The 18,809-nt window shown below is 43.0% G+C and overlaps 1 protein-coding gene across 4 annotated transcripts in view; it reads left to right on the top strand.

Annotated features, from left to right (window-relative positions):
• The window catches only part of RAPGEF1 (Rap guanine nucleotide exchange factor 1), a 190,326-nt gene that overhangs the window by 135,750 nt on the left and 35,767 nt on the right, over positions 1 to 18,809 (top strand). The window contains exons 12-13 of one of the 4 annotated variants that reach the window (XM_072632773.1): positions 2,089 to 2,091; positions 2,332 to 2,487. The exons of the other annotated variants lie outside the window; for them this stretch is intronic. Coding sequence (XP_072488874.1) covers positions 2,089 to 2,091; positions 2,332 to 2,487 — 159 coding nt within the window. The remainder of the gene's footprint in view (positions 1 to 2,088; positions 2,092 to 2,331; positions 2,488 to 18,809) is intronic. 4 annotated transcript variants of the gene reach the window in all.

Here is an 18,809-nt window from a genome sequence, read left to right as displayed (position 1 = left end):
TCCTCCTCCTCTCTTCTGCTTCAGAAACTAACTCTCCCAGGAAGGAAAAACTGAATCAGGGCCTCGGGATGGTTTATGTACAACCTAGGCCTTGTGGCTCTACTTAGTGGGGCCTAATCCCTCCTCTTTCCTACTTTCAGTGCAGAGGTAGGAGGATCACATGGATATAAAGGGCTTTCTAAACCATCAGGTGCTATAGATTTCTACGCTTGGAAAGGGAGAGAGACAGAGCACCATCTCTAGATTCTAGCCCTGGTTAAACTCCAGCTTTAAAGGAAGAGTATGACTTTCACCCAAGGGTTTGGGGCCTGTTTTTGTACCCTGGAGCACTTTGGCATTCTGGCAAATTTTCTTAATGCATAAAATACATAGAATTTTAAAAAACCAATTATATCGAAATATAGTTATCAAATTTTTTTCAAGACAAGTTCATAAACCCCAGATTAAGAGCCTCTACCTTAGACAGGACCATCCTGTATTTTAGATGGCCTGTGTTTGTTTCTCCTTTTAACTAATCATAAGACTGTAGATTTAAAACCAGAAGGGACTTTAAAAGTCATCTAGTCCAACCTTCTCACTTTACTGATGAGGAAACTGAGGCACAGAGCCACGAAGTGACTTAATCAGCATCCCACCAAAATTTAGCATCTGAGGCAGGATTAAACCCAAGGGTTCCTAACTCCACATGACAGCTCACTGCTTCAAAATCCTCCTCTTTGAAAGATGTTCTTTACGTTTAATGAACTAAAAAAGAAGTCAACACCAAAGACAGACCATGCTCACAGCCCTTCTGTGCTCCTGTACATTGCTCACATGGATCCTTGTAGAATTCAGGCTTAGCCTTCAGCTGTCTTCCCTCCTCTAGCAGAAGAAAAAAAAGAAAACAAAAAACCAAGCTTCCAGAAAGGAATTCCAGGCCCTTTCAGCCTGAAATGTGATGTTTCGCTTCTCATCTACCCCATCTAGTACCTCTTTAATAAGAAGAAGTAGAAGGTCCTGGCATGTTGGGCTATTTTTCTTTTCTTTTTTTCCCATTACAAGAGGCTCCCAAGGTACTGCCCTGACTTTTCCTGGAAGCAGAGGCCAGCTGGAGCATCAGTTCCATTTTTGTGTCTGCTCTTTAGTGTCAGGAGCAGAGCTGGTGTCATCATTCATCAAAAGCCTGTCTCTGATTTGTGGAGCATTTTCCCTAGCTTCTGCTTCCATTAAGTCCATGAGCATCTCTGCATTGGTGTTTTGATGACCTTGGCTAAATTGAGTCTTTCAGCTTAGTAGAAAGAAATAGCCATTTCTAAAAATGTCTTATGAATTGGTTTTTTAAAAATATCATTGCCACTTCCCAGTGACTACCTCTGCTCCAATAAAACCTTCCCGACCCCAATAAAACCTTCCTGTGTGACAAATTAGTATAACCAGGTGACATGTCATATCATATTGTCCAGCTCTGAAAATGTGCATCCCATTCTGCAGCTAGAGTCCACTATGAGTTTAAACAGGGATGTTTGGTTTGGTTTATTCCTTCTGGTAGCCTTGTTTAGGGTGGAGAACTCAAGTGAACATCAAATGACTGGAATCTTATTCTGGCGCTGCCCCTTACCACCTGAGTAACTTTGGACAAGCAAATTCCCTTCTCTAGGCATGTAATTCCCCACCTGCAAAATGGAAATAATGCTTGTCCACTTCACTGCTGGACAATTACTGTAATAATGATGAGATGACAGATAGAAAGCTGCTGTGAAAAAAACCTTTAAGAGGTGGGAGTGGAGGGGCACCCATACAGAGGCCTTATAGCCATAATGGCCCCAGGAGAAGACTGCAAGAGCCCTGCTGCTCTGTGAGATCTCATTTAGAATGGAAATGCTTCTTTTCTCCTGAAGCAGAAGCAGAGTTCTTCTATGCAGATATTGCAGGTGCACATTGGCTGCTGCTTGGGTGTCTCCTCCAGACTCTAACTTCTTACTGGCTCCTCGGTTTCCCAAACAGGGATCCAAAGACTCACTAAGGGAAAGAATTCTTTCCTTGTTCTGAGTGCTTAGGAAAGAGCTCTTTGATGTAGGGCCCAGGAGAGATTCCAAGATGTGCATCCAGCAGGTCTCAATGTGTTTTTCCTTTATTTCATGAAAAAATATTCCCCCACTCTGTTAGGTACCTAGTCTGCAGCAAGCGTTGTGCGTCAGTAACCCAGCCCAAGGATGCAGCGCTCCGTCTCCCAAGGGACGCAAATTTAGTTTTGTTGGATCTGTCCACTTATCCTTTATTCACGCTCTGTTGTTCTCTGCTTTTTTTTTTTTATCCTTCCTCCCTTTTTGCCCTCTTGTTTCCGTCCAACAGGCTTCCTATGCTGCCTCTTCCTTCTCCTCTGTCTCCTACTGTGTCCAGCCAACTAAAGTGCCCTTCACGCCTGAGGACACCAGTGCCACTCAGGGCCTCGGTATGTCCATCTCTAACTCCTTTCTCAGCCGGCACAGCTCCTTCCCTGTGCACTCGGTGAGTCTGTTCTTCCAGTTTCTTTACCTCCTTGATGTTGTGTCTCTGTGTTGGGGCCTCTCCCTGTTCTCCAGAGAGACTCTGTCTGCATTCAGTGCCTTCTGAGAGGCTCTGTGCTGTCAGGGATCCATTTAGCAACAACATACCTGATCAGAAAAATCTCAGCTCTCCCTTTCAGCAGGGAGTCTAGAAATAGAGAGGAAAGGAGCATGGGCTGTCTCTCCAAGTCCCTGGGTAGATTAGAAGGTTTATCTTGGAGGGGGAGAATCTGGCTTTAAGACTCTCAGGCAGATGCTTTACCATCTGATTTTACAGTCTGCCTGTCACCTGCAGTGCTACCATGGTGTGTACTGGGAGGCATTCTGTCTCGGTAGCTTTACAAAGATGGTCTTGGACATTCCCCAGGTAGAAAATCTCAGCGTAGATACTGTCCATCCCACTCCTTGCCTCACTTCTGTATCTTTCCTCTCTTTAAGCATAGAAAGATGCTGGCTCTCTATAGAACAGCATAGGTAGTTAGGGACAAGAAGAACAAATTTTCCTGAGTTGACCACAATGTCTGGAGTAAGGGATTGGTAAGATGACAATGAAATGGAAATTGGTATGTTTTATAGAACCAGTGAGTGCTGGATTTGAAGTCAGAACACCTGGGTTAAAGTCCAGTGGGCTCTCAACTACTCATTGGATATGCTGTAATGGTGATTTCTCATGTGAGTTGAGGTTGAGCTAGATGGCCATTGAGGTCCCTTTCAACCCTAGAATCCTATGTTTCTTTTGCCACCTATGACCTGTGTGTCATTGAGCCTCTCTTGACTTCTGGTCCCTCTTCTGTAAAATGAAAGGTTTGTATTAAGTGTGGTCTAAAGTTCCTTCCAACTCTTATCTGTGATCTGTGATGTAAACTTGGGGTCAGTTATTGATCTCCCTGAGTTTTCTCATCTGTAAAATGGGAAGAATGATATCTACACTATTGATCTAATAGGGTTGTTGTGCAGATCAAAGGATAAAAATGAATGTAAAGTATTTAGTAAGCTACAAGGAGTAATTGGTATAGCACTTTAAAATTTGTAAAGCGTTGTTATGTACTTGATCTTATTTGTACTATAGGTGTCCTGCTGAGTTATATATCCCCTTTTACAAATGAGGAAGGTAAAGCTCAAAGAGGTTAAGTGACCACAGAGCTCTTTAGTGGCAAAGGCAGGATTTCAGCACATTTTCCTGGAGCCTGGTCCAATACTGTCCACCACTCTATGCCATCCAAGGAATTAGTTGTTGATTTTTAGAGATAATCCCTGCCCATTTCACAGGACTGTTATAAGAATAAAAAGGGGATATATGAGAAAACTGTATCTATAAGGCATTCTGCTATTCCACTTCCATGCAAGAGAATCTGAAACTATCCCACTATTTATCTAAAAGGCACAAATTAAGCCTGTCTTCTTCCTTTAGTTCAAAGGTTCTTAACCTTGTGGGGAAGGGGCGGGGAAGTCTGTGAACTTGGTTGGTGTTTTTTTTACATACTTTTGATCACTTTATTTCAATGTAACTGATTTCCTTTGTAATCCCATGTATTTTATTTTGTACATTTAAAAGTATTATTTTCAGAAGAGGTCCATAGGTATCATCAGACTGCCAAAGGACTCCAGGACACAAAAACAGTTAAGAATTCCTGATTTAGTATCATAAGAGAGTCATCAGGACCCCTGATTTTTTTTGTCTGGGTTTTACTGCTAACTTTCTTTGTGTCCTTGAGCAAATCTGAGTCTCAACTGCTGCCTCATTTTCTTCATGATTGCTATGACCTCTAAAGAATTCAATTCAGTTAATTCATCAAGACTTAGTAAGCACTTAGTGTGTGCCCACAAAGTATAGTAGGCACAGGGAAGGAAAAGCTCAAACAAAACTATCCCTGTCCTCATGGAGCTCCTGTTCCATTGTAAGTCACACAACAATTATCATTCTAAAGAACTAGGAGTCATGTGTGTTACAACTTATAAAGAAGAGGCAGGGGCAGAGTGTAGACTCTAGAGTGTTGGACCAGGAGTCAAAAACACTTGAATAAATTCAGTAAGTCCTGCAGGAGCAAACCTCAAAGCTCTAGAGGACCCATGCAGTAGAAGGCCAGTGTCCTCCCCCCCCTCCCCCCCACTCTCTTGACTAGGCAAGTGTCCCCCAGCAGTCTTCCCTGACCACATATCCTCTTCATGCTCCTGGCTGTTGACTGTATTCTTTATCTAAGCACAGAAACTATCTGTCCTGAGGCAATTTCTGCAGTGACCCTTGGAAACCATTTAGGTTGTGATCCAAACTGGGCAGGACATTCTTCTTTAGAAATAAAAGACATTTCAGTGGAAGGAGGTGACAGAAAGAATCACTTGGTGTATATAAACACATCATAGTGTCTGTGGGGCCCTGAGGTAATTTTGAGGCATTTCTTATTTGAACCAGTTAACCCATAACCATTATTTATTAAATCCTTACCCTGTACTAAGCACTAGGGATACAAAGAAAGGCAACCGTGCTTGCCCGCAAGGGACTTCCCTTCTAATGAGGGAGACACCATGTATACAAACAAGTTCTAAAGGAGATGGAGAGGACTCTGTTAAGATTCCAGGGGCTTGGCCAAATGAAAGTGCTTCATTAAAAAGAGATTGCAGCCGGGCCCAAAACGGCATCTTGTAATGTGTTAGATGCTTAGAATAGTTGACATCTGACACACAGAAATGCAGAAAGGTGGCTTGTTCTAGCGTGGTACCTTTGCATTAATCATCCTTCTGACCTTAGTATCTGAGAGATGAGACACAGCCGGGCTCATGGGGCTTGGACAGATCATCCGTTGTTGTTGGGCCTCAGACTTGTCACAGCACCAGGAGCCAGGGGACATGCAGCAAAGGGTGAGAGGAGTTTAAAGGCTTTGAAAGAATCTCTGGTCACCTACCCTAGCCCTTTTGCCACAAAAAGTTTACTGCCCAAAAAAGTCCACGTAAGTAAATTTGTAGAATCTACTAGAAGATTAAGCTATAGGCACCTCCTAGTTTGAAAGGAGATTTAGATTTGGGGTCTAAATGTTGTTCTCATACACATCTACCAGATAAAAAGCAATTAGTGCTAATTATGAAATTAATTTACTTGCTCCACTCTGCATTGCATTGTGCTAGCTGCTGGGAGAGATCCAATGGTAGCTAAATTCCTATATTAATTAATATGGGAATCTTAATCTTAATTTGCATTGTACAAAAGAGCAAAATCCTTCTTTAATCTGTAGTGAGCGATAAAGCCAGTGCAGAGGTCAGATCATTCAGGCAGATCCCTGGCAGAGAGCATGGACCTCTCTGCCTCTCAGCCCTGCCTTATTCGGTGGCAAGAAGCATCCTGAAGCTCTGGATCAAAACCATGGAGTGCGGCCCCATTCCCAAGACAGGGTGCTATGGACAAGCCAAAGGAGAGGAGCCGCCGGGATCCCTGGAGGCTGCCTCTTCCTAGGACTTCAGGCTGTAGAATGCTCCCCCTTTTATCTCTAGGGAGCCTCTGATGGCATTACACTCTTGCTGAATGTGTGGCAGCTGGGCAGCCCAGTGGATAGAGTGCTGGATGTCAAGAAGACTGAATTCAGATCCTGCCTCAGATGCTTACTAAATCCCTCTCTACCTCAGTTTCCTCATCTTAAAATGGGGATAATTTTTATAACACCAGTCTCCTAAATCATCAGTGTACAGCACTTTATAAACCTTAAAGTGCTATATGAATGTTTGCTCTCATTATTTATTGTTATTATTATAGTGTTATGATAACAGCCTCTTCTCCCTGGTAGGCACATACCATTCACTTCCTATGGGGAGAGCTTCATCTTTCTTTATTAAGTGTTAGGTCTTTAGAGCGCTCTTGAGTTTTTTAGTGTTTGTTCTTTTTAAAACTGACGCAGCTAAGAGGTGCAGTGGATAGAGCACTGGACCTGGAGTCAGAAAGACTCATCTTCCTGAATTAAAAAATCTGGCCTCAGACACTTACCATGGGCAAGTCACTTAACCCTATTTGCCTCATTTTCTTCATCTGTAAAACGAGCTAGAACAGGAAATGGTAAACCACTCCAGTGTCTTTGGCAAGAAAGACATGGGGTCATGAAAAATCAGACACAATTTAAAACAACTGAGCAGCAACATTTTTTTTTAAATTATGAAATATTTATAGTGACTTATAGTAACCTCCCCAAGATTACTTTGTATTTTATTTTTATGTGTCTATGTATACCTATATCCATATCTATGTCTATACACACACACACACACACACACACACACACACACACACACACACACACACACACACGTTTCATTCATTAGAATGTAAGTTCTTTGAAGGCAGCAGCTCTTCTGCTTTTCTCTTTTTACCTCCAGGACCCAGCATAATTCCTGGCCCATGGCAGGAATAATGAATCCTTGGAAATTGGTTGTAAGAGGGATATGAAGAAAGATTTCCATACCATGGAAAAACTTACACTCTTTTTGAGAAAATAAGACATAAATGGGTATGAAACTAAACATCCCGATATGAGCAGGGCAACATAACAGGACAAGAAGGGTGTTGAACCTGATCGCAGTGGGCCCAATAAATACTGCCGATGTTCTGGAGGAGTTCTGGGAAAGGCAGCGATCATTACAAGGTGGGGACAGTTGGAGAGGACTTAGCAGAAGAAGGCCACTTGAGCTGGGTCTTAATGGACAAGTAGGATTTGTGCAGATAGAGGTGATCTGAGAGGACATTTCAGGCTGAGAGGGGGATGGAAGCCAAAGTTGTGTCGTTGGAGGAAGGTATTGTCCTTGGTGCGGAGGTCAGGGCACCAGGCCTGGAGTCAGGAGACCTGGGCTCCGATCTCGCTTCTGCTACTTAGCTGCTTGATTTGGGGGAAGTCACTCAGACTCTGTGAGCCTCCGTGTCTTCAGCTTTAAAATGAGTTGAGTTAGATTAGATGATATGGAAGGTCCCTTTCAGTTCTAAACCTATATAGTCAAAGCTATTTAAAACTTTTAAAAGGTACTGAAGTGAATGACAAAAACCCACTTCTCTCTGACTCCCTCTATATCCCTTTCATTCACTTTGTTTGAATGGAATGATTTTTCCCAAGTGGATGGCTCCACTTTCTGGCCATGTTTGTAACTATGTTGTTGTCTGAGTCCTTTAAAATGATCCTGTCATCCTCTGCTGCCCCTGGTCTTCCCTTGTCGCCTTTCCTGGCCCTGATCCCAGCTTCCCTGTGGGCTGTATTCTCAGCTCAGCCCGCGGGATTTGGCTCACATTGCACAGGCTCTGTGTCCTTACCCTTTCTCTCTCCCCTTCCCCTTAATACTGGCCTCTTGGCAGCTATTCCCCTGTCTCTGAGTCTTTTCCAGATTGGATATCTGAATTCCCAATATGCTTTCTCTTTCCCATATCCCTTCTCTTGACAGTGTGTGTGGGGTGTGTGTGTGTGTGTGTGTGTGTGTGTGTGTGTGTGTGTGTGTGTGGTGTGTGTGTGTGTGTGTGTGTGTGTGTGTGGGTGGGTGGGTGGGTGTGTGTGGGGGGGGTGTGGGTGGGTGGGTGTGTGTGTGTGTGTGTGTGGGTGGGTGGGTGTGGGTGTGTGTGTTTCAGTTCTTGCTCTTCTGGCTTATTGTTATAACAGAATTTGAATTGGATCCCTATACACTTTGCTAATGATTTAACAAAAATACCTCTTTATAATTGTCAGGCTTATACGTGCCCTACAGATGAGATCAAAGAATTTAGAAAAATCTTCCCTTCCAGCCTCTTGCTCCAATACTCATATGTGTTCAGATATGTGTGTGGTCACATACACATTCTCACACACACACACACCCCTTCCATAACTGAGATCCATGATGTTTACTATCAGATATAACTACTGTGAGATTGGAGAATAATCTTTTACCATTCTGACTTCCAGAATGACATTTGGAAAAAGAACATTTGTTAACAGATCCAGATTTGAAGAAGCTGATTTGAAATGCTCTGAAGGATTGGTTTTCTTAAAAATCTGAAATTAATTTTTTCAAAAAAAAATCTTGAAGTGGGGAAATTCAAGTTATTTCACCTTGAGAGCTTTGGGGGTGGGGGAAAGGGACACATACATACACACACACACACACACACACACACACACACACACACATACACACACACACACACACACACACACACACACACACACACACACACACACACACACACACACCCTTCATAAAGCAGCTGGTATACCACCCTAGGTAAAAATAGGATAACTCTGAGATGTCAGACCTAAGTGTTGGTGGCCCAGCACATATGCTCCTACCAGACGGCTTGTCTTAATGTAGACTTAACTTCTGTGTAGCATTCTATCCTCCTCTGTCAATAAAATAGTGAGAAAGATATTTTTTTCCTGTTTACGTGATGTCCTAAATCAAGGGAGTGTGTGCAATCATACTGTTGAGGATTTTAGAGGACAATGTAGCAGAAAGAGCACCAGATTCAGAGTCAGAAGATCTGGGTCCTCATTGGGCATCCCTTTCTCTCTGTAGACCTCTCTTTCACCAGAATGTGATCCTGACAGTTCCTGCCCACTCTAAGCCCTTTGAACTTTCTTTGAGAGGCCTCAGAGAGTCAAGTAGTATTACTATGTGCATCACTGAGACAACCTGGGAAGAAATAAGAACAAAGAACACATGATAAAGACAGGGAGCACAGCAGTAGATGAGAAAGGGAGGACTCTGGGATGGTGAGCATACCAGCAGTCGCAGTCACACAGGGCATGACAGTACGAGGTTTTCTCTACTGCACAGGCATTGGCCACCATTTCAGTTTCCTGTGTTCTTTTGGTCTCACATCCTTGTTTCTTTTTGGTACATACTTTTATTAACAACTTGTTTTTTCCCCTGCAAGAATGGAGAAAGAGAGTCAAGATGGAAGAGTAAGTAGAGGGCTGAGTTTGAAGAAACAGGAGCCTGGGTTGGAATCCCACTTCTGACACTAGCTGTGTGACCATGGGCAAATCCTGCAACCTTTCCAGACCTCAGTTTCCTCATCTGTAACAGAGAGATAATACTACATCTTGGGTCCTGCTTCACAAGGTTGATAAAAAGCTTAGATCCTGGAACGGAAAGCACTCTGCAGACTTTTCAGCACTGTAAATGTCAGTTGTTATTATCATGTAGGCCGTGAGAGGAGGTTGCAGAGGCAGCATGCTATAGTGGATAGAGTACCAGCCATGGAGTCAGGCTTTGTTCCAATGGGAAGCTCACTTAACTTCCCTGCCTCTCAGGCAATTCTGTAAGACTGTAAGTTTCCATCCTGCTGATCTGCTACCTAGTGGGAATTTCCACACCAAGGAGTCTCCCATAACAGTAGATTCACAGAAAAAAAGAGACAAAGAGGGAAGTGGGCAAAGGGGGCTAGGATCAGGCTGCTGACCCAGCGTAGGGGACTAGACTGGTGGGAGAGACAGAGAACTCTAGCTTCCATGAAATACTGACCTTCAGGGAGTTGTTTTAGTCTCTTCTATCAAGTTACTTAGTATTCATCTTCCCTGCCCCTGGAGGTTCTACTATGTTGGCTCCAAAACTCTTCAGTATGTTTCTCCTCCAAGGAGATGATGATGGTGATGATGGTAAAACAATAATAGAGATAACAGCAACTCAGATTTATGTAGTACTGTAAGACCTGCAAGTTGCCTTTTTCCAACACCTCTCCCACCCCGTTATCCTTTCAAGCAGGCAGTGTAGGTGTTTTTATTCCCATTTTATAGATGCTGAGACTGAGTCTCAAAGAAGTTAAGTGACTTGCTCAGAGTCACTGGCTAGTCACTAGTGCCTAGCTTGGGACTCTTAGCCAGGACTTGAACCCAGGTTGCCTACCTTCGAATCTAACATTCTTAGGAGTTTGTTTAGCCAGCGTCAGGTGGGTGCTGAAAGCATGGAGGCCCCTCCCATCCCAATACATCCCCATACTGGCTCATCTTTCCCCATCACATATCTCTTTATGCTTCTGATCCTGGTTAAGTTGAGGATTTTTCAGATGCTCCCTAGAGAGAAACATCTTCTTTCTGGCAGAAATCCATTCTTAAAAATCTGTCTAAGGAATTCGATTTTTCCCTGAAAGGGACTTGTTGACTTAATAGGGAAGGGAGGAGAAAACCAGCATCAAAAATCTTTCCTACTTTCATGCTTTCAGCTGAGCAGACAGTGTAGCCATTTGCCTCCTTTATATTCTTCTCTGGGATTTGGCTTTAGAAATCTGTTTACTCAATAGAAAGAAGGTTGCCACCTCAGTTCTTAGCTGGTCAGGACTGGGCAGACAGAGTTTCAGCAAAATGTCTTGGTGGACAGAGAACGTTTTTTACATGAGAGTTGTGTTTTGGGCTCCTCAGATGTGCCAGAGGTATTGACTTCCAATCTTCAGGCAGCCAGAGACCCTGTGTATCCCCCCAGTTGGCTTGGGTGCTCAGTGTTCTTGGACAATAAAGTTTGTGACCTTATTGAAAAGGTCTTTGAAGTCATTATAACCACTGCCATACTCTGTAGACTGGTACTCAAGGACCTTCATAATCTAGCATGTATGTGCCACTCCCAACTCTTTTCATGCCACTTCCCTACACTACCTCAGCCCTGACCAGACATAGTTTGCCAGAAAATACGCTAGACTGGTCATCATGGGACCTGCTTCCTAATCTCAGTTTCACCACTAACTAGCCATGTGACCTTGAGCAAGAGCCCTCACTTCCTTGAAACTCAGTTCCTCATCTGTAAAATTAAGAGGATTGGACCAAGGCATCTCTTAAGAGCCCTTCCAGCTCCAAGATTCTTTTGTTCTCCTAGGTGGCTCAGTGGATAGACCTGGACTCAGGAAGAGCTGAGTTCCCATCCTGCCTCAAACACTTCCTAGCTGAGTGACCCTGGGCCTTAACATCTCCCTACCTCAGTTTCCATAATAAAGTGCTTTGCAAACCAAAAAGTGCCATAAAAATGCTAGCTATTATTATTGTTATTATTTATTATTATTACTTGTTCCTGGTTTATGACGTACTCATGATGATAACTCATGCTTATACAATGAGATTACCTTCCATCTTACATGTTGCTTCTCCCATTAGAATGAGAGCTCCTCAAGGGTCTTTTTTGCATCCACAGTGCTTAACCTAATGAGGTACTTAATAAATGCTTATTGATTGGTTGGCTAACTTACTAATTGACCTTCGTTAGTACAAGTGTTGTCATCTCTATTTTACTCAGAGAGATGAAGTGACTTACCTATGGTCATAGAAGTAGGAAGTAGTAGAACCTGAGGTTTTCTTCCTCTCCATTTATCTAAATTCCTACACTTTGATTAATCAGTTAACCAGGGCTTTTCAAGGCCCAATACAAGACACACCTCTTCCACAAAGCCTTTCCAGACTTCCAGCCCTTGGTAACCAGTCTCTCGTGAAATCCTGTAATGCCCATTTTTCCCGCCCTTCTTTTGGCATTTGGGTTCCCTGCCTTGATCTGTCAATCATCTGTTTATGCCTTTGTCCTCCTCTCAACTAGCCAGGGTTGAATGGAACTCTAATGCCTTTTTTGTAGCCTGCAGGACCTTCTCCAGGGCACTGCATATTGTAGAAGCACCCTAAATGTTGGCTGGTAGCAGCTTGACTTATCTTTAAGGCAAGAAGCCTATAACAATGGTGGGCCTGTCCTATCACAGGAACCTCATGGTTCATTGTCATCCTCATCAGCCACCACTCTGCCAGCAACTAAGGCAGCCTTAGTGATGGCCAGGCCCTGCAGTGCTTTTGTACTGTGGACAGAGGCTTGCTTCCTCCACATCTGACCCCAATAAGCTTTGGCCTGATGAGTTTTTTGTTTTGAGTTCTGTGGGTAATTGCTATCTATTTGGCTCTTGATGTGTGGTTTTGCTTTTCCGGTCCTCCCCTGCCTTACTTTTTGTTCTTCCTGAAACCAAAAACTGGGTGATGGTTTGACTAGCACTACCCTCTCCCTGCCCACCTTTGAAAGCGCAAGTCTTGACAACATTCACACTTTCTGCTCTAGTAACTTAATTCTGCCTTATTGATCCTCTGAACCAGTATGAATTCAGACCTACTTAGAAACCAAGAATTCTAGAGGTGATGCAGAACCTTAAATATACATCATTCCCATTCAAACTCTATCTCACCTTCTGCCACCACCTTTTCATTTTTAAGAAGAGAAAACAGAAGCTGGGAGGAATGGAAATGACTTGACCAAAGTCATACAGAAAGTTAATGGTTGAGCCAGAACTAAAAGCTAGGCCTCCTTACTTCTAGCCCAGTGTTCTTTCAAGCATTAAATCCCAGAAAAGAAGAATATAGGACTCATGATTTTTTTAAAATATTGATTTAATGAATTAATTTGATATTAATAATTATTTGATATTTTAATTTAATATGAATATCTCATTCATGAAAATGGCTTATGGCCTTAATGTGAAAGCAGAATCCTGCCCAATGGTCCTACTGCCAAGTCTAGTTTCAGGCAAGAAGGAGGGGTACAACAGGGTCAAAGGCCTTGAGCTGGTAGTTATAGAATCTTTTGGGCTTCCATGAGGACCAGAATCCGCTTGACTGTAGGGTGAGATTTCTCGCCTCTTAGCCTCTAACGCAGAGTTTATGATTAATATCCATTTACATCATTTAGAAGAAGCTAATGCCCTGAAAGTATCACAATGAGGGTGAAATATATAAGACAAGATGACAGTAAGCTGCCTTAAACCCAGTTTAAGAGAGTGTACTAGTCTCTGAAACACCCGGTAGGCCTTATCAGTGGAGGATGTTGCAAGGCACAAACCCAAAGACCATAGTGTTGTGAAACATTAGTAAATGGCAACTTATAAAGGAATCACATTTTTTAATTTTTCAAACAATTCTTCTGTACATATTCTTTTTATCTTCCCTGCGACTTTATACGATAGATTATGTTGACTCTTTTTTTTTACAGAGAGGGAACCAGAGTCAAAGCCTTCTCAGCAACTAGCACAAGGGTGGGGAACCTGTGGCCTCAAGGCATGATGCAGCATACAGTAGTCACATATAATCTAATAATCAAATGAATATACTGAGATCTGGAGGAATCGTAGAATCCAATTTAGAGCAGCAAGGGACCTTAGAGATTGTCATTGAACCCAGTTCTCCTAATTTTCCAGATAAAGCTCAAGAATTTAAGTGACTTGCTCAGAATCCTACAGCTAGCATCTGAGGCGAGAGTCAAACTCAGGTCTTCCTGATTCTAAGACCAGTGCTCTACTCACTACACCACGATCTAAGGGGAAGGGCTAGAGAAAAGAAAAATCTATGGGTTTTGCTCTGACAGTGTCGTTTCATTCCTTTGTATTTTGAAACATCAGAGCATGTCTGCATTCCCTAAATAGAGTTCCAATTAGAGGATAAATTAGATCCCCAGTCATGCTGTTTAAATCAGAGCATTCTAAAAATAGTATGACGAGATTTCTAGGACCGAATCTGAGTCTGTTCCTAACATCTACTAAATCTGTTGCTATCAGGAAGCAGTTGATAATATTAAGGTCAATACTTAGCAGGCAATGTGCTGAGTCTCTAACAACATGCTAGATATATTTGGAAAACCTTTAATTAGCCATGGAGCCACTGGTAAAAAATGTTGTGGGTGGGGGAATGATGTTTGGGGTTTTTTTAAGTATTATGTTTGAAGTTGCAAGAAAACCTTGTTTAAAAAGAAACTTATTAACAATTTTACCACTCTTCCATCTCACTACTCCAAATACTCCAAACAAAATATGTCCTTAGAATTTTCAGGTGACACAAATAAATTCCAAACCCAGGACACCCACCAGGGCTGATACATAAAGCTGTGAAAACTCCTCCTGGGTTTCTCCCCAATGAGGTTCGAACCCCTTCAAGAGTCCAGCATCTCATCATTCAAATAATTCACAAGGGCAAGTAGAATAAAAACCTCTGTCCATGAACAGACGCAAAGAGGACTCTATGGGCCAGCCGGCCAGCCTGAGAGTCTGTCTCTGATGCTGCCTCCTGGGATCATCTTTATGAGAGAGAATGGGTTACTTTTCATGACACCAGCTTCAAAACCATCCTCTCTTGACAGTACATAAAATGCGTGTGTCACATGATGACATAGCAATGGCCTGTTTTGTAATTGCCTAAACCACTGAGCTCCAGAGTTTGTCTTTGGATACCGAAAGGATCTATGAAGTCTTAGGCAAGTGGTGAATAGTAGAGGCCTGACTTGGAGTCAGGGGACCTAGCTTCAGATCTTGGATCTGTTGACACTAGCTGTGTGAATGTAGAAACCCTCTGAGCCTTTGTTTCCCAATCTGTGAAAGTAGGATGATAATACATACTTGCATTGAGTTCCCTGAACCAATGGAAATCTCAGAGCTAGTCCAAAAAAATAAGTATTCTTGTTTAATTAGTTTACAGGGTTATTGCAATTAAACTGTTTGGTAACCCTTTACATGTTCAGTGTGAGCCCTCCTTGTGAGCTGTTATTTTTACTAGCAAAGACTAAATCAAGACCAAAGAAGGAGAGGATTTGCCTTAAATTTCCCCAAATTCAGTTCCAGGGAATGTTATCCAGAAGAGCTCTAAGTTGCTTTGCTAGGAATAAAAGCTATCAGTCAGGAAAAACACACTGGCCTGGCATCTACTAAGAGAGTGTGCCAATTTTTTTTTCTCCCTTCCCCCAACCCCTAGGGGCCTTATGTGGTGCTGCTATGCAGCTGTTAAAAGGCTCAGTCTTCTGTCCAAAATAAATAAAATTAGTAGCAACATTTATTTAGGAATTGAGTATCTCTAGTTGAAAGAACCCTTGTTCTGAAAACAAAAATGGCTTAGTACCAGTGTTGAGTTACGTGATCCAAAGATCATTACTGACAACACTGCTAGAATGCGGCTGCTTGAGCGTTTTCCCACTGATATTTTCCTTGCAAAAAAGCAAGCCCAAATTTAACTAGAAAAGCCAAGTTTCCCTTTGGTGCATTCAGTCTTGTTATCCTGTTTTCACTGCTGGGTCAATAAAAATTGAATAGAAAATTTCCCACTATGGGAACCAGCTGCCCAGTGGATCCCAAAGTGAGAGCTCATCTGTTTTGCTAAGTGGTTTCTGGAATTAGTGAGGTCAGTGACCTGCCCAGGACAGAGGTGACCAAGCACCAACCCCTCCATCACATCAATAAGTCCATTCATTTACATTATCACTTTCCCCTGTCATTGGCTGGATCAAAGAGCCCAACACAGGAGTGCTCTTGCAAAAGACGGGGTTCTCTGAGTAACTTGGAAGGCAGTTTAATGCCAAGTACTGTGACTTGTGGCTGTGCCTCTCAGTTGTCCTCTGCAACCATCTCCCTGGTATTCTTGGGGTTTGCAGAATGAAGCAAAATGTCTGTTACATTGAGGACACTGGACTTTTCATTTAAGACCCTTCTTCCTCCTCCACCCTGCACAAAGAACACCCAGCCGGTCCCCAAGGCATCTTTTTTTCACCAGGGCTAATAGAGAAAGTATAATTTTGTAAATTGTTTGGAACTGGCAGGCTTTGGGCTTCTTTGTTTCGTTCCAGTTTATACTTGGGCATCTGAAAATGAACAGGCGAACTTGGGACATCCTAGCACCCCTATGGCCTTGTTTCATACGGGTAAATACTGACTGACTCACTCTTAGAAGTGTTCATCCTCCTCCTCCTCCCCATCTAGAATATTAGTGAGCAGCCCATGTGCATACTTGTGACTTCCTGCAATCGGCTGTGATTTCTAATGATTTATGGGGTGTTTTGTTAGGTCACAGCCCATTAAAGCTACTTAAATTACATACTGTGATTAACTGCATCCCCCATCCTTTTCTATATCTATATCTATATATCTGTATATCTCAACCCTCATCTGCAACTTTCTTCTGTGCTCCCAGCATCACAATGCGCAGTGCCTTCCTGTAAGGCATCCTTCTGCAAGTCAGCTGCTAAGGCGAGGAGACCCAGAGGCAAGTGAAACAGTGAATTTAGAGTCCTCATGGCTGCCTCCTCCTCCTTTCTTCTTTGCAGAGAAAGCCAAGCAAGTGGCCCAGAGCCCACAGGGTTCTCACTGGAGTCTTGTGTTGAATGAATGGCCTGCTGTGCTGGACATAGACATAGGGCTTCATTACAGACCTGGCTCCTCACACGTTTTCAGCAGATAAGTGACTCTAGTGTGCACAGTTTTTTGACTGTGCTCAGAGCTGTGGGAAATATAAAGTTCAAGTAAGCTATAGGTCCCTAGGCTAATGGAAATGGCAGTCTAGGAGAGAGATCAGGCATAAGTACAGGTAACTGTAATAGAGGATACTGTTTAAGAGCATCAGAGAGATGAGCAGCAAAGTGCCTTGTAAGTTGTAAGGAAGAATACGACTGGTGGACAGTAATTGGGAAGCCTTCATAGTAGTAATGACATTGGAGTCACTACTGGCCCCCAGGTCAGATGACCTGAGTTCCAATCCTAACTGTGATCTTGGGCAAATGACCTAACCTCTTGGGTCTCAGTTTCCTAATTTATGAAACGAAAGGGTTGGGCTAGATGGTTTTTCCAAAGTTCCTTCCATCTCTAGATCTGCAGACCTAAGATCTGCAGATTAATCAGGCTCTGAAGTGTGGGAATTCAGCAGGCAGAGTAGGAAAGAATGTTCTAGGCATGAAGTATAGTGTGAGTAAAGGTGCAGAGACACTTTATGGTGTTAAATGGATGGAGTATCTCTTATCAGCCAGGGAGTCAGCAAGCATTTATTAAGTTCCTGCTATGTGCTGGGTACCAAGTACAGAAAGACAAAATCCCCCTGTCCTCAGGGAGCTTCCATTCTGTCCAGGAATCTCCCAAAAGCTTTGTCTTTCCTAGATACGCGCACCATCTTTCTTTCCCCTCTCTCCCCCTACTTACTCTTGTGGACAAGTAACTTTTTTAATGTATTATAATCATCTAGCATCTGTGAATTTGGAGTCTGTAAGGAGGGAAATGTGATTCAGAGAAAAAAAACACAGAAGTTGGGGTTAGGAGGCCTAGGTTCAAATCTTATCTCTGCCACACACTACCTGAATGATTTATGGGCAAGTCACCCAACTTTTCTGGGCCACCGGTCTCCTATCTTCAAGATGAGAAAGTAAAACCAATCCACCTCCAAGGTTTCCTATTACCTGTGATTTTGGACAAGTCAGAGGATCCCTCTGGCCATTTCCCCACCTGTAAAATTCCAGACACTGATAATGGTACATGGTACCCACCTCCTGAGAGAGAACTAATGGACTGAAGATGTAGAGGGAGACATACATGCATTTCTGGGCATGGCCTGTACAGGAATCTAGTTTGCTTGACTATGCATATTTGTTACAAGGGTTTTGTTTTTCTCTGCGGGAGGAGGGAAGGTGGGTGGGAGAAAAAAATAAATGCTTGTTAAATGAAAAAATTTAATTTTTAAAAGGAGAGGGAAATCGAAGTAGATGGTTTCAGGGCCCCCTAAATCTCTGATCCCAGGGTTTTGTAGTTATAAAACAGTAGCTCTAGGATTGGTTAGCCACAGAAACAGTGTTCTTCAAGAGACATCACACACATAACATTTCACATCACCTTTCCAAAACATTGTGTAGAAGTATTCCTGTCTCCAGACAGGCATCTCACAGTGTTACAAAATCCTCAACCCAAACAAACTTGTCCTGGCTATAAATAAAAATTCCCCACTACAGAGAGTGGTGCAGCCTGTCTGAAGCTGGCACCAGCCAGACTAAAATAAACTCTGGGCAGCAATTTGCCCCATCGCATGGACAGCGTCTCCTTCTTCTCTGCCCCTGTGAATAAAGATGACCTGTAGCAGCTTGAAAAAATTCCTGTGGGGAATCAGTAGTGACTGGCACTGATTGAAATGGGGATGGCAGCAGGCTGTGCCACAGTGTTGCCGTACGCCACAAAGAAGCAGAAATGGGGACCTTTGTGGCAATTAGAGATGGTCCCCACCACCATCACCAAGCTCCTGCCCTTTTTTCAAAGGTCCTTTTTGTGTTTGGCTCTTGTCCCAGCACGAATGCATAGTTTGAATACCAGAGTTCCTTATAGGCCTGCTGAGCTTGAAAAGGAAGGAGGGGCTGGCTGGCAGCTTTTGTCCAAGTGACACAAATCAGAAATGCCTCACTTTTGTTCCTACATGCACACATCCCTTTCTGATAAGTTTCCTTGTGGATGTGTTTTCTTATAGCTAATATTGATAACCAGCAAAAGGAGATCTCAAGCAGGTCCCCCAAATCATTCCTGAATTGAGGGAGCGATGGGAAAATGATTGT

The sequence above is a fragment of the Notamacropus eugenii genome, chromosome 1 (genome assembly GCF_028372415.1).
Source record: "Notamacropus eugenii isolate mMacEug1 chromosome 1, mMacEug1.pri_v2, whole genome shotgun sequence".
In the NCBI taxonomy this organism is placed as follows: Eukaryota; Metazoa; Chordata; class Mammalia; order Diprotodontia; family Macropodidae; genus Notamacropus; species Notamacropus eugenii.
Note: the sequence above shows the minus strand (reverse complement) of the source record. Positions and strands in the feature narration are given on the sequence as shown.